This window comes from Rhinolophus sinicus, chromosome 15 (assembly GCF_057876585.1).
Source record: "Rhinolophus sinicus isolate RSI-liver-muscle chromosome 15, RSI-T2T, whole genome shotgun sequence".
NCBI lineage: Eukaryota > Metazoa > Chordata > Mammalia > Chiroptera > Rhinolophidae > Rhinolophus > Rhinolophus sinicus.
In genome coordinates this window covers 106,392,724-106,408,359 of record NC_142515.1, presented here as the reverse complement: position 1 = coordinate 106,408,359, position 15,636 = coordinate 106,392,724, and the positions used below count along the sequence as shown (strand labels likewise).

The following is a 15,636-nucleotide window of genomic DNA, read 5'->3' as shown; positions in this document are numbered from 1 at the left end:
ACTCTATTACAAAACAGTTATGTGTTAAGTGTTAAAAGTGTGGTTTCCAAAAAATTATAGAGGAATTCAAGAGAGAAAAAGATCTTCCAGCCACAGGAGGCTTCATGGGGAAGATGGAATTATGACTGAGGAAGTAGTTCCCAAACGTATGGTTCCCAGGCCGGCAGCAGTAGCTCCCTGGGGACCTGTTAGACATGTCAGGGCTCAGACTCCACCCCAGAAGTGCTGAATCTGAAACGCTGCGAGTAGGCCCAGCGAGTCGTGTTTATAAGCACGCTCAAGTTTTAGTCTCTCTGCCAAGGAAATGGTAGCTGCAAGGTGTGCCTACTGAGTGTCGGGAGAAACGGACTGGCACATAGTGGGTGTTTAGTTAAAGATGGCTGCCTGAACGAAGCAGTGCATGGAAGCGGGTGAGAGATTCCTGTGCCAATTACTTTCTGTTTCAGACTTTTTCCCCAGTGCATCTTTATCCTTATTTCATCTAGATGTCCTTTGTAACCAAGTTGTCATTTTCACCTCTTACTATTCTGGTCATTTAAAATGTTTTCATCATCTGGATATAAAAATTTCATTTTTATAGCAGTATTTGAAGTCTTTGGAAAATGTAAAATATCAGAATTATTGAACAGATTTGCGGCTATTCCATAAATGTATACAGAATACATATTTCAAAAGAGGGTTTCACGTCCTCTCATCAAGTCCTAGAATAATATCTTTTAGAGTTTGGAGTTTTAAAACTAAAATTTACTTTTATACACAGAAGTGGGATGTGTTCCCCCAGTGTTTGTTTCCTCTACATATTTGTATAAAATTCAGTAACTTTGGCATTTGTAAAGATCCCACCCTGTCAGCGGTGAGCTCTGCTTTCATTTCTCCTCTGATCGTGGACGAGGGAAACCCTAGGTGAGTTGGAGACGCTGGTCTGGGCCCCCCTGGGCCGGGTTCAGAGCACCTGGTGACAGGGAGAGACTTCACGGTCGGCCCGCTCACTGAGCGCCTGTGCCCCGAATGGAAAAGTCTGAGCGCTCGCATAGACCTTCGGATTCTCTTTCAAAAAGAGAAAGTGATTTTAAAAACAGTTCAGGAGGGGGGAAAGGAGAACCCGTGATTGCACTGTGGCTGCACAGTTAAGCTCTCAGTTTAAAATGTGTTCCCCTTCCTGGAAAAATGAACTCATTTTCTCCTAACCTGGTTTTATCTCGCCACTGTCCACTTAACTTGTGCCACAGAGAAGTCTTTCTAGTTAGCCACTGTTGTAGGTGTGTTGTGATCTTTTTCTCAGGAGGATATATTGGAAATCTTTGTTGGGTTTGTTATAGAGGAACTTGAGGGTCACATATATGGTAAAGTCTTAAGGTCATGGAGACCTCTGCTCTGCTATCATGGGATTTTCTCACACTTGTGAGTGAAATAAATGGTGGCCACCTATAAAGATACGTACATTTAAAACCTTGTGAAACTGAAGACTCAGCCAAGGGTTCATCAGACTTTATGGATCTGTTAAGATTTTCTTCAGCCAAAGTTGAGGATGAGGAGGAAGAAGAAAAGGAATTGGGACAATCCGTTGTAGAGGGGACCTATGCTTTTTATTTCTTCTAAAGAAAAGATATTTTTTTTTCCGTGAACTCACAATACCATGGAAAAATCATATTCTATAACGTGATTCTCATTTTACAGATGAAGTATGTTAATGTCAGAAGTCAAAATTGAACTGCTTTTGTTCTTGGGTTCTGCTAGTTCAGGGCATTCTCGGCTTGACTGCGCCCAGGAGTTAGGAATTCAGTGTAAGAGTTTTGAGGGTTTATAGCTTCTCACTTATTGCTATTTTTCTTACGAATTTATCTCTATATATTAGTTTAATATGTGTGTTTGGTATTAAGGCAAGGATGCATCTCCACTCTCCCTCCCCCATGTCATCTCCTATATGCTGAGCCCTACATCTGTCTGTTGTGGGTAAACAGCTCTCCCATTTGCCATGGGCAGAATTTTGCAAGGTTGCAGAGTAAGACCTGTCAGCTGACACTTGCTCACATGAGGGCCATTAAGAGGGTGGTGTGGCCAATGTCAGAACAACCTTGCAGCTAAAGGCAAGTCACTGCCTTTGCCCAGAGCCATAGGACTAGGTCTTGTGACCAGTTGTTTGACTACCGCGTAATCTCCAACAGAGGAGCTCAGATGGAGTGAGTCAAGCCAAGCTGCCCAACCTGCTCACTGCTTCTTCTTTTGCTAACAGGAGTACAAGCTTAGGAACAAAAGTAGGAAGTGGCATTTGGACTTGTCTGTTTATAATGGGTTTCCTGAGAACATGTTTTATAATGTGATGGATGCATCTGACTTCCTAAGTCATCGCAAGCTTAATTTACGTAACAAATGAATGTTCCTTTTTTTTTTTTCTTTAAAAAAAATAATACTTTTGAAAGAGGAAATTCATAGGCTGCTGTGGAGTAGCTTGTCTCACCTACTGTACAGGGAATGCAGTGATCATTTGAGGCAGCTGGTCCGTCAGAATATCCCTCAGTCAACAAAGGATCTTCAACATTTGTGTCCAAGTCCATGTTGATAGTCAGGATAACCCGGAAGACGGTTAAAGGGCTCAGGAGATGTGTGGCGGCACAGCGAAGAGCACAAACCGGCCCGGCGGCCTGCAGGATCCAGCCGGTTGTGTGAGTGATGCTGCTTCTGGTGCCGGAAGGACTTACAAGTCAAATTTATGCACAAAGCTTCGAAAACGTGCCCGGGTAGGAAGGGGCACTGATCACACGGAGCTCCACAACAGGTTTGGCACTTTAGTTCTATTTCAAAATCTAAGCAACATTTTTATTTAATTCATTGTGTACCAAGCAGATGAAATTGAGTACTCTAAGTAGGAGACCTGGAGGGTTGGTGGGTGTGCAGACACATGACCGGTTTCTTTGTAGAAAAAATACCGCATGGGTATATTTTTGTGACTGTTTCAATTCTACCATCCCCCTGCTTTCTTCTTAACTTTTCATGACCTCTGCCTGGAGCCAGCTTGCAAGAAATAGTTACCACCTTGCCCTGTGTTGCAGCTTGAACTCGGTGCTATGTGCAGTGGTCATCAGGAAAGAGTTGCAGTCCTGACGTACCACCGCCATTGGTACATGAGCGCCAGATTGGGGGTTCTCGCTTAGTTTGAATGGTGGGTGGGTGGGTGTGCTTTTCTGGTGGAAGGCTGGTGGTGAGGGAGAGCCCGGTCTTCCTCTTCTAGAAAATCCTTTTCACGGGAAGGACAGTGTTTTGATGAACTGGTTTTAATAATGGAGCTGATCTATAAAGGATAACATACTTGCTGTATTCTTTTAGGTTGATTATTGCATTCATTTTGGGAGAATCCATTAATTTTATTAGTAGTAGCTCTTAAATATTCTTTGTAAAGAATTTTATTGCATGTCAATGAAAAGGAAAAATCCTGAGAATTACATTTCATTCCAAAATCCTTTGTAGATAGTAAGGAGAACCAAAGGTTAAGCTCTGATTTTTGTAATTAGTACAAAAGTAAGTTTCTAAATCCACTTAAATGTTACGTTTTTCCTTATAGATATTTTCTGAAAATTAGTGTGCCTCATAAATTCCTTATCCCATACATATATTTCTTGGCAGATGAAAAATAATCAGGATATAGTTTCTGTCATAAAAGTCTTTTCTTTCTTTAGTAGAAATGTAATAAAATGTCCACTCCAGTATAAGAGCCCAGTGGATTGGAGGGTTAGGGAGAAGTGTGGAAATCATTTTATGGGTGTTGGGTCACATGCTCTCCGCTCAATTAAAGAGGTGTATTTGTAGAGGAAGAGGTAATGAATGATGTGGTACATTAGAAAAATACATTTGAGCGTCCAGATAAGAATTTCACTTTTGTACTGTTTTTCTCTGTTTCTTATCAAGAAAGGACTGTTGACAAAAGGGAAAGAGGAATGGAATGACACTATTTGAATCTTGATCCTGCTCCTGATCTAAATCCCCAGCTCGGAGCCTGGTAACCATGAGTAGTTACCAGGCGTTTCTGTGTCTCTCAACTGTTAACCCATGTGGTTGATTCACACTATTTTAAAACTCCTTTCCTCCTCTGAGATTCTAAGATGTAGCATCAGGCCCTCTGAACCCAATTTTAGACCTCAAATAGGTACTTGGGGAGAGAGGTAGCAGCCGCAAAAAATAATATGCAGGGCCACACCAATTTTTTAAAAAACTTCTAGCTTTTGGTATGCACTTCTGCTTCTCACTCCCCATGAAATTGCTATTCTTTGGTGGATTTTAATCTTTTAATCTATCTCCTTTCCTTATTTTAACTTCTTTAGATTTACATCTTTGATGCTGAGATTTTTATTTTTTTTTTTAGAATTCTGTCCAGTGATGGCATATGCTTGTCAATTAATTGGAATTCATCTCCATTTGGACCAGTTGTCTTGGCAGACCTCATCCACTTTCTCTTCCCCTTCCTACAATCTTGAAACCTTATTGGTGATTTGCAGTGTTGTTTAGTTTCCTGAATTTCTTTAGGACGTGGACCAGTCTCTCGAGGGCAGAGTGAATTGAGAGGAGCTTGCACTGTGAACGTGGCTGCGAAGTGCTCATGAGTTATGTGTCCAAGTCCGTCCAAGTCCGGTGGCAGTCGGTTAGGCATGACCTCACTCAGCTCCCTCTTTGCTCTTGGGTATCTTAGATGAATAGTTTTAAATGGTCTCCTTAACTGAGAGCGCTGAGTATATTTTCAATTCACGGTTGGGAATCCACATATGTGGAGGGCTGACTTAAATTAGATGCGGATTTTCGACTGCACTGGCAGGGGGTCCCCGCAACCCTTGCGCTGTTCAAGGATCAACTGTAGTTTTTTTTTTTCTCTCCCTTTTTATAACTTTCCATTTATTCAAAGTTGAAAAGAGAAAGACTCCACAAACAACAGTGGAGATGTGTTGGATACCTAACAATTGGCTGCAGTGTAAACCTGACACAGTTCAGTGCAGAAAGAAACATTTTAATCCTCCCGTTATGCTTCATGTGAAATGAAACTTTGCAGTGTGGAAGTTTGTCCTCTGTATCTTCACTTCCGTTTTCCTTAATCTCTAGAAATGACAGATGTTGGGGTTCAATTTATTTCACAAAATTCCAAAACCAACAAAACCCTACAGAATTTGATGAGGCATCTTAAATGGCTTGTCTATAAAAAATTTCTTGCTAAAACTCCATTCAAATCTCGTAACTCTGAAATATGATGCTGGGTAACAAAGGCACTAGTAACTTGATTTTTCCAACTTTGCCAGCAAGTTAGGCAAGTCCACAGGGCTGTTTACATGAGGAATGGGGCAGTATTTTCCAAGCTTATCTGTGAATCATTGTTTCTCTGATGGCAAGAGAAATTTAACATAACCTTGTCTTAAAAAGTATACCGTTTGCACACTGAAGAGGAACTGAAACAAAGCACTTCAGAGTCAATTGTGCTTTAAGTTTCATATCTTGAAATTTGGAAGAGATTCTTTGGACTGCATTAGAATCCCCAGGGTGGAAGGAGCACGAGAATTAATAAATGTAGATGTCTGATTTACCTACAATTGGGATGAACTAACTCGACTAAAATAGAGCTGTAGGGTGTCTGCAGTCCTTGCTGAACAAGAAAATAAGTACAGAAACCACGGTGTGTTTTTTCCCTGCTGAAGCACTTCACAGAGACAAGCTGGCCATGATTTTACTACCAGTCTTCATTTATAGTACTTGGGATTACTGACTAGGAAATACAAGATTTAGAGAGGTGCTAAGGCAACAGACCACAGAATTCTAAAGATTTTAGTAAAAGGCTATTAAAAGAAAGTCTAATGCAGGTTGTAGGAGTGGGAAGAGTGTTTCTCGTTGTGTTCTTCACTTAGAAACACTTGTGTGAAAAACTTCCTGCTTTGATACTGAGAAAAATGTGGCTGTTGGACAGGTTGAATGAAGTAGGCCGAGAGCAGAAAACAAACCCTGGTCAGCTGATGGTCCTGCGCTGCAGGACAAGCCTCCCAGGGAGGCTCTGTGTGGCTGGGTGTGGCTCTTGCCCATGCATTGGGTATTGCTGTCACAAGTTCTGCCCTTTCTGCATTCCTTCCCTTTTCACTGATTTTAGAAGCCTTGAGGAATTTTCTTTGACTAGTTAAAAGAGTTTATTGCCACCAGTTGCTGGTTGGGATTTTGAGGTATAACTTGAGAATGAGTGAGTGAAGGAAAGAAAGTATGGTATCTTAGTATGGCTGCAAAGTCATGTCTGATTTAGATTTAAAGAACCTTTATCTTCTCCGTCTGGGCCACCTTTCTCCTTGGGAATGAATCAGAGCAGTCTTAGTACAGGGGTTTTGAAGGGAGTGTGAACTTGCTTCCTAGAAGCTGACAAGTGACAGAAACTTTTGTCTGGGCCTTATTTTGGTAAGTATTGATGACATACGGGGGGAAGCCCCTGCTATTAGTCACCATCTCTGTGTCCAGAATGACAGTGCTCCAGACAGCTGACAAGGTGACTCCGACTCGGGGCCAGTCACTGAGCAGCATCTAAAGCCCCTTTCCCTGGAGTTCCCGCTCAGCTGTCTGCTCCCTGGGAACACTCACTGAGCTAGTCCACGGTTCCTGGTTCTCCTGTTGTGAGTCAGAGACTATGGCTTAGCCTTAGCCTTTTGTTGTTATGGTAACAGAAGCTGACTAACTGCTGAACAATGATGTAGCAAGCCCTGGTGAGAATTGGTGAGAGCACTAATAAACTGTGACCCGCCTAAGATTATAATTAAACTGCCAATCAAAACTCACCAAAGGGAATCCAGCCTGTGGGCTCTGAGAACACCAGGGTTCCTGGCAATTCTCTTCCCCTTTTATGGGATCCCAGTTTTATATGGGATGTTGGGTATCAGGCATCCATCCATCCATCCATCAATGTTTATATCTTGAAGGGTTTCGTCCTTATCAGATTAGAAAGTTTTTTTGTTTTTGTTTTTGTTTTTAAATTTTCAGGTCTTGTTACAGAACAGATGTGGATTAAAATCCTGTCTTTTTTCTCACTGTGCCATTTCCTTTCATTTTTGTGTCGTAGCATGCCCAAAGGCCATAAAAGAAAGAAAAACTTAGTAGAACTAGGTTAGCTTTTCTACTTACTAAATTTTTTTTTCTTAGTTCAAATCTCACTAGTAGGAACCTAGACATAACAGATACGGTAGAAGCACCTTTATTTGGGATTCATCTGTATCTTCCTCTCATGATCTGAGGTTTCATCTATGTCTTGAACTCACTGTGTATTTGGAAATGTTACCCATCTCTCTGTTTCTATTTTCTCTTCTAAAAAAATAATAATAATAAAGTGGTGGATTGGGTCAGTGGTCCCTAAATATGTGAGGTGTTTTTAAAAATGTAGGTTCCCAGGCTTCACTTCAGATCCATTGGACCAAATTCCTGGAAGTAGAGCCTGTGAAGCTTTGTTGATTACAAATATAAACAAACCCAAATAGCTTCTGGGATAATTCTAATGATGAGTCAAGTCTGGGAACCTCCAGATAAGTGGTATCTGAGGTCTCTTGTAGCTCTAGTATTATAATTGTCTGTCAGTAACCAATAAGACCCAAAGAGGTTAGAGAAATGTGAAGACCTTGGGTAATCAAGAGAGTCAAAACCATCTCAGTGGTGTTAAATTCAGTTAAGCAAATTTGAGGATCTAATTGGCTTTATTAAGGGATTCATGAATCAGGCAGCGTCCCATCTAGCAGCCAGAGAGGAACCCGAAAGGCTATACAATGTGGAAGGCTTTTATATAGGCAGAAATTGGGCAGGACATGAAAGTTATTAGCAAAATAACTCCCCCATTGCGGGGGGAGGTGTGTCTTGTCAGTCAGACTGATTGCCTCAGCTTCCTCTGGGGGGCGGGGGAGAGAGCCCCTGTGACAGGTGACCTTGTTGCTCATTGGTACTTACCAGGGAATTCCAGACTGAACAATTAAGGTTATATTCCAGGAGAGGGTTGAAACTGCATTCAGGTCAGGTATTCTAGGTACGGTGTCATCGGCTTTAGCACAAGTGACCCCATGTTGAGCCTGTGTTTTTCTCTTTAACAGTAGTAATCTTTTTCCAGGTGAGGGAGCAAGCCATGTGAATATTTGAGAAAGTGTGTTCTCAACAGAGAGAAGAGCAAGTACAGAGATCTTAAGGCAGGAACATGCTTGGTCTGCACCTTTGGGGAGGACAAAGAATGTTCCTTCTACCCTTCTAAATGCCGGCTGGTCAAATAATTCAAATGACACACAGCAGATTACCAGGAGAAAATCACAGTTTAATATGTGCGCATGGGGAATTCACATAAGCACAAAAATTCCAGACATTGAGGGGAAATGAGGTGTATCATTCAGAATTGGGAGAAGTAAGGCAATGCACAGGGAGAAGAAAAGCAAATGTATATCGGCCATCTTGAAACGATGGGACAGAGAGAGGAGTTTGGTCGCATGAGCTTTGCTTGGTTCCTCCCTGTCTATCACACCTAGTTCATACTAAAATATAATTATCTAAGGTGATAACTCCCTTCCCGGAGTAGGTCCTCTATCTCAGTTCTTGAGGGCAGACAGGAAGAAGGCCAAAGTTTTTTTCTGAGTCTTTTGTTTCTTAAAAATAACCAGCATAAAATAATATCTCATAGAGGCATAATTTTTGGTGACAGACTCTGTTCTCCTTCAGACCCTAAAAAGAAAAATGTTGGCTAAGGACAGAGATGATTTGGATTCCGAGAATAAATGGTCCCTTGTGGGGGTGTGAATGGGGCTGAGGTGTGCTGGTAGAGAGGGCTATCCCAGTGTGACAGAGCGGGGTGTGGAGGTTGCCTGCCTCGATGTAGCTCTCCCATTGGCCCTCGCTTGATAACAGAAATTCCTGTTATCGGAACCTCATTTTTTTGTATTGAAGCTTTGTTCTCTCTAGGTAGTAACCGATACCTTAGTGTGAACTGAAATAGAACTTGTTCCTCTGTTGGGAAGAACAAGATCACATGAGCGGACTGGGCTCATTCTGTAGAGCAGTGAGGACTGACGGGAGGTGGCCTGTAAGTCTGCTGAACAGAGACACAGACTTTTGATGGCTACATCCAAAGCTCTGGTCATGTGTCCTAGGTTTTCATCTTCACAGAGAATTCTCAAGCAAACTATAGCTGACCAAAATGATCTTCAGAGAAAAATCCTATTGCCAACTTTAAAACTAGTGCCTCTTACTAAAAGTTCCTATATTTTAAAAGTTCCTTGACAACTGAAATATTTTTCCTTTTAAATAGACTTTATTTTTTAGAGCACTTTTAGGTCCGCAGCACAAGTGAGCAGAAAATACAGAGCTCCTGTCTACTTCCTGTCCCACACACCCACAGCCTCCCCTGCTGTCAGCATCCCCACCGGAGTGGGACATTTGTTACAAGTGATGAACCTGCACGGACACACCACTGTCACCCAAAACCGGAGTTTACATTACGGTTCACTCTTGGTGGTGTACATTCTGTGGGTTTTGGCAAATGTATAGTGACGTGTGTCCACCAGGATAGTATCTCACAGAGTAGTTTCACTGCCTTAAAATTTTCCTGTGTGCTTATTCATCTCTCCCTATCCCCAGGTGACTACTGATCTACATTTAAGAATGTGATCCATTTTGCGTTAAGTCTTTGTGAAGGATTTAAGGTCTGTGTTGAGATTCTTTTTTTTTTTTTTCATGTGGATGTCCACTTGTTGCAGCACCATTTGTTGACAGACTGTCAGTTGACTATATTTATATGAATCTGGGCTCTCTTTCTTTTCTGTTGATCTGTCTATTCTTTCATCAATACCACACTGTTGATTACTGTAACTTTATAGTAAGTCGTGAAGTTGGATCCTTTGGCTCTCCATATAAACTTTAGAATCATTGTGTTTATATCCACAAAATAACTTACTGGGCTTTTGATTGGAATTGCGTTGAATCTATAGATCAAGTTGGGAAGAACTGACAGCTTGCATCTTCCTATCCATAAACATGGAATATTTCCATTTATTCAGTTCTTTGGTTTCTTCTATCAGAGTTCTGTAGTTTTCTTCATATAGATCTTATACGTATTTTGTTAGATTTATTCCATAAATATTTTTTGGAGGGGTGCTAATAGAAATGGTATTGTTTTCAATTTTACATTCCACTTGTTAATTGCTGGTATATGAAATACTTAAAAAATATCTTAACAGGAGGTGTGTTTTCAGAGCATGGCTGCATTCATGTCATGCTAGCTATTTTCCCTTTTTTAAATGCCTCCATCTTTTTCTTTTATATCATTACTAAATTAACTCTTAAGAGTTTCTTAAACATTTTTTATGATTATCAAGATGATACAATTTTATTACAAAATATTTGGAAAATAAAAGCAAGTATAAAAATAAAAACCCAAATTACCAAAAATGCTACCAGAAAATTTTACTACAATTAACACTTTTGTTGATTTCCTTGTAGTCCTTTTTGGTACATGGATGTAAGCTGCATTGTATTAACTGAATCAGGCTGTATATCAAGCTGTATAATCTTCTTTTTCATAATGTTTTCCCCGTGTCATTAAAATGTTTTTGAGGACAATTTTTAATGACTTTGTAGTATTTTCTCAAATAGCTTCGAAAATTAGGGTGTGTTCTGCTAATGGATATTTAGGTTTCCAGTTACAATGCAGCGAACAACCCTATTTTTGTTCAAATTTCTGACAGTCTTCTTGGGTGGGAATTTTCCTTGTAGGAAATTTGAAGGAGACCCATTTTTCTTCCCCAGTGGAATTTGAAAATTGAGAGATAGAAATTGGTCAGGTAGATGGAAACCAAAACACCTGTATTTGGAGAATGGCTAGCATGTGTAATAACAAGGGGCTGCCTGGTAACCTCGAAATTAAACCAGTTCGCCCACCCTGCATAGCAGCCTAGGACCCACAGGCCTGATCTCAATAGGGTCTCATCCATATAAAGCGTGATGTTGGGGAGTTAGGATCAGACCAGTGTGTGTGCTCTGTAGGCAGATAGATGCCCACAAATACAAGGAAACTGACCAATCAGAACTCATTCTTCTCCCCTTGGGAAGGATCACAGGGGGGTGCACAGCAGTCAGGAGTGTTACCACTCACAAAGATTGTTCTACTTGCAGGAAACCGGAAGCAAAGGTAAGGAGGCCCCCAACTCTAATGGCTTTTGTAGGACATGATTACGAGGGTTTTTTTCTTAACCTTTTGAAAAGTATTTTATCTATATATCTTCAGATACGATATATCCACTCGGTTCAACAATAAAATATGTATTTGAAACATATTGCTCCACCTCTTCATTCTTCCCCATCCCCTTTAGGTAATCACTTTTAGTAGTTTCCTAAAGATCCCTTGTGTATTTCTTTTGTGTATAAATAAGCAAATAGAAATATGTGTTCTTCCTTCTTACACAAAAGATAGCATGCTCTATACTTTGGTCTTTGCTGCTTGGACTTCCCAGTATAATCTTAGGGGTCTTACACTCACGCTCCTGCTTTCTCTCCAAGAGCTGCTTGGTATTGTGTTGAATGATTGAATTTGTCCTCTCCAGTTGTTTCCAATCGTTTGCTCTTATCAAACAAGCTTCAGTCACATGTTTTTTTAAATCTGTTTAGTTCTAGAAGTGGGACTAGTGGGTTCAAAGTTAAAAATACTTATAATTCTGATACCTGTAACTTAACCATCCATATGTAATCTTACTATTTTGTGCCTCTCCCTGTATTTCTCTCGTGTGGGATATCTAACTTTTGAATTTTTGCTGCTCTAGTAGGTGTATGATTTTAAATTGTTTTTCTCTTTATAAGAGTGAATTTAGCACCTTTTCATGTTTAAAGACTGTCTCTATTTTTTTGTGTGTGTGAGCTATCTGAATCCATTGTCCACTTTTCCATTGCCTTGCAAGCCTTTTCCTTTATTGATTTCTGATCGTTCTATATGTGTTAGGGATGTTGGTCCTGTGTGATATGAGCTGCTAATTTTTTGGTGAGCTTTTTAAATAGCTCTTGATAACTTTTTTTTACCCAATTGAGGTCATACTGTACCTATAATTCGGTGTTCTGCCTTTCATTCAGTCTTAACATTATATCACCAGAGTTACTTTTACACCTCAGAAGGAAGCGCAGAGGGAGGTCCTGGAGTGTGGAGGATGTGACCCTCACTTGTTTGCCCCTGATGTTAAGGTGATAGTGCAGTGCAATTGGAAGCGCACAGAATTTGGAGTCAGGAGACAATGGTTTGTAGTCCTGGCTTTGCCACTTACTGGTTATAACCTTGTTAAAGCCTCCTCGCTTCTGTGTGAAACAGATTATGTAATACAGGCTCTCATAGGACATTTAAGGTCAGCCCAGGTGAATTCTGTGAAAGTGTTGGCAAACTCTGAACTGTTAGGCAATTATTTGTGTGTGTGCCGTGCAGCTGTGATCACCGTCTGCCCCTTCCTACATCTAAACATCAAACCTTCTGGAACTAGTGTCACTAGTCTATGAGATTATGCAGTGAAAAAAAAGGCAGTTACTTAATAGATGGAAGTCACTTTGATACAGGACTAGCACAGCAATAACAAACCCAAAGCCATATATGGGTCTAATAAATGAGAAGAGGGATTACTTTTTTAGAAACTTGGTCCTGTCTTTGGGTGAGGCGGGGAATGAAGAAGGACAGGAAAATGTGGTGTATACACGCTGGGAAGAAAGCTCAATAAATGTCGTTGTCTAAGGCCAAACTACATATTTGAAATTGAATCTGAATTCCTTGAATTCATTAAGGTGGTTTCCCTGTAGGAGTTCACCCACTGCCTTGTGCTTCAGCTACCAAGAAGCCTCTGAGAGCAAACAGTAATTAAGGTTGTTCGTTTTAAGGCAATAAGGGAATCTTTATGGGTTAAAAAAAAGGCGGGGGGGGGGGGGAGCGTTCCTGTTGTGTTCCTGTTTCATTATTTTTATTTTTTTAATTTAAATTTTAATATTTCAATTTTTTAATGAGAGATAGGACAGTCATATGGTTAAATATTCAAAACACACAATATCTTAGAGAGTACTTCTAGCACTCTTACTGTGTGCTTGGCTCTGTGTTACGCACTTTACATACATTTAATCCTCAAAACACTTCAGAGGTAGCGACGATTACCCCAGTTTTCCAGGCGAGAATACTAAGGAACAAAGAGTTTAGGTAACTTGCCCAAGTCACATAGCTGGGGAAAGAGGCAGAGCAAGGGCTTGAACCCAGGCTGCCTGGCTCCAGAGTCTGCACAGAAGAGTATTAAGTGTGTAGGGAAAGCCTTTCTCTGTGCTCTGTGAAGAACATGTGACAAAGTCTGCTCACTTCTCTTCCTCGACAACCCAGTTCTCTACTCCAGACACAACCAGTATTACCAGTTCATCATACTCTGTCTTTCTAGAGATACTTTATGCATATATACTAAAATCCAGAGTTTTTCCTTTTTGAAAAAATACGTATGGTAGCATTCTAACACAGTGTTTTGTATTTCTTTTTTCCAGTTAAAATTGTGACTACTCCATTGTATGGGTGCACCATAATTTAAATATTCCGTGTTGACAGTTGTTTCCAGTCCTTTGCTATTCCAAGCAATGCTGCAGCGAATACCTTTGTTCATAATCATTTTGGACCTATGCAAGTGGACTTTTAGGAGTAATTCCTACAAGCAGAACTGCTGGGTCAAACAGTGTGTGTGTGTTTGTACCCATCTCTCTCGCTCTTTTTTTATTTTTTTATTTTTGTTTTGTTTGGCTCCACTTCTGCCCCACCGCTTCCCACGTGCTTGCCTCTTTTAGAGATAATGTTTTACATTATCAGATAAAAGAGACACCCATCTCTTTTAGAGATAATGATTTACAACCAAAATAGGTACAGTTTCTGTGTATTTTGGCTTTCCCATTTTGCAAACAAAAGACCTTATGGAGAGAATCATGCTTTTGACCTCTGGAGACCTCTAGGAAAATAGAATGATTACCTTATTTGTATATAATTTAAATGGATCTAGAATTGATATATAAGGCAATGTCTTAAATATTTAGTTTGAAATGAATTCATCTGTCTGTTATTAGTACATACCTTCCCTGGGGGAGGGGATGCGGAAACCTTACCCTTCAGGAAAAGATAGGAAATCATGTCGATGCTTGTTAGCTTTCAGCGGAGCCATTATACAATTCAGTAATCCTGAAAACAGTAAAGAATGTTGACTGTTTGGGTTATGCTGACAACACTATGAAAGAATTAGCTTAGTGAGTATTGTATTCATGCATACATGGAGATGAACAGCAAAGCTTTTTTTTTTTTTTTTTTAAGTAAAGGTAGTTTCTAGTTAAAAAGAATGACGAGTGCTCTTTTAAGAATTAAAGGAACCATTTTGGAAAATGGGAGCCATATTTAGAGATTCTGTGGGTTTTTACAGGGGAGAAATGAGAGAAACTTAATAACAACAACAAAATCTAGGAAAGGTAGCCGGGGCAGAGTCTTGGTTGGCACAGAGACCTGCCCACTCAGTGTCCCTCTTGATTCAAAAGAATGTGCACTTTTTCTCTTGAAATTGTGTTAGCATCTTTTGAAGGTTCTCTCAGTGGGAGATGTGTTTCTATTAAGTAGCATGATGATCAAAGTATAGAATACACCTAGAAGGTTAAAGGGGTGTCATGCAGTAATGCACATTCATTCATTAAGATTGCTTTCCTCTCAGTACCTGGTTGTGGTCGTCGATTCTGAATTATACTGTGCATGCTTAATAGATAATTTGGGATTGTGGTGTGTCAGAGTTGGAAGAATGAGGACCTTGAGGAATAATTTTAGTCCCAACCTATCGTTTTATAGAGGAAGAAACATTGGACCAAGACGTTTAGTGGGGGGCTCTGCTGCTCCCTCAACGCTGTGGTGGCCCCGGGACAGTGGGGCACGGTGGGGTGCTGCGAGTGCCACACACAAACTTGACCAATTTCAGAGCTTTACCGACATGACTCTTAACTCCAAAGGAAGGGATTCCATCTTTTCCTCTTCTGTACTTCAGATCACTCTGTTCATAGCAGCTGAACCTCAGGCTGCATTGTGACTCGATGTTTTGTCATTGCTGTGTGAACACATTATAGAAAGACTTATGTAGTTTGAGCATGTGACCCTCGCAACCATTTATAGCATTGTTTCTGTGGAGGAGAAATAAGTTCTGAGGTACCAACAACCTACTTGTACATAAACTTTATAGTCATCTTTGTTAGGGATCGGTTACATTCGGGAAAATGTGGGGCCCTGAGAGTTACTTATTTCAGTCTCAATCTTAGTAGGCATTACATTGGTCAACAGTCTCTTATCCTACAATTCCAAAATCCTGAACTGTATAAAAAATATTTTTGGAATTGACCTAAACTGATATGAGGCTATTTATAGTCTCTATCTAATCCACTTAGCAGAAATATTTATAACTTGAGCTGGTGAGATACTAATTCATTTGATTTGGGGGTTTGACTACACCTCAGACCCTGGAGGAGGCATTACATAATATGTGTTATAAGCATCTTTCTAAAATCTAAAAAAAAAATCTGAATTCTGAAACATCTGGCCTCAAGGATCTCAGTTAAAGGATTGCATATCTGAACTTATCTTTGAGTTATGCTTTA

At 40.3% G+C, this 15,636-nt stretch overlaps 1 protein-coding gene across 7 annotated transcripts in view; it reads left to right on the top strand.

Annotated features, from left to right (window-relative positions):
- Positions 1 to 15,636, top strand: part of FNIP2 (folliculin interacting protein 2) — a 117,121-nt gene that overhangs the window by 33,539 nt on the left and 67,946 nt on the right. Inside the window, exon 1 of one of the 7 annotated variants that reach the window (XM_019733169.3) lies at positions 2,451 to 2,776. The exons of 5 other annotated variants lie outside the window; for them this stretch is intronic. In XM_019733169.3, coding sequence (XP_019588728.3) covers positions 2,601 to 2,776 — 176 coding nt within the window. In that variant the 5' untranslated portion in view covers positions 2,451 to 2,600. Of the gene's footprint in view, positions 1 to 2,450; positions 2,777 to 15,636 lie in introns of those variants that run through there. One more of the 7 variants, XM_019733167.3, reaches the window with a different exon arrangement.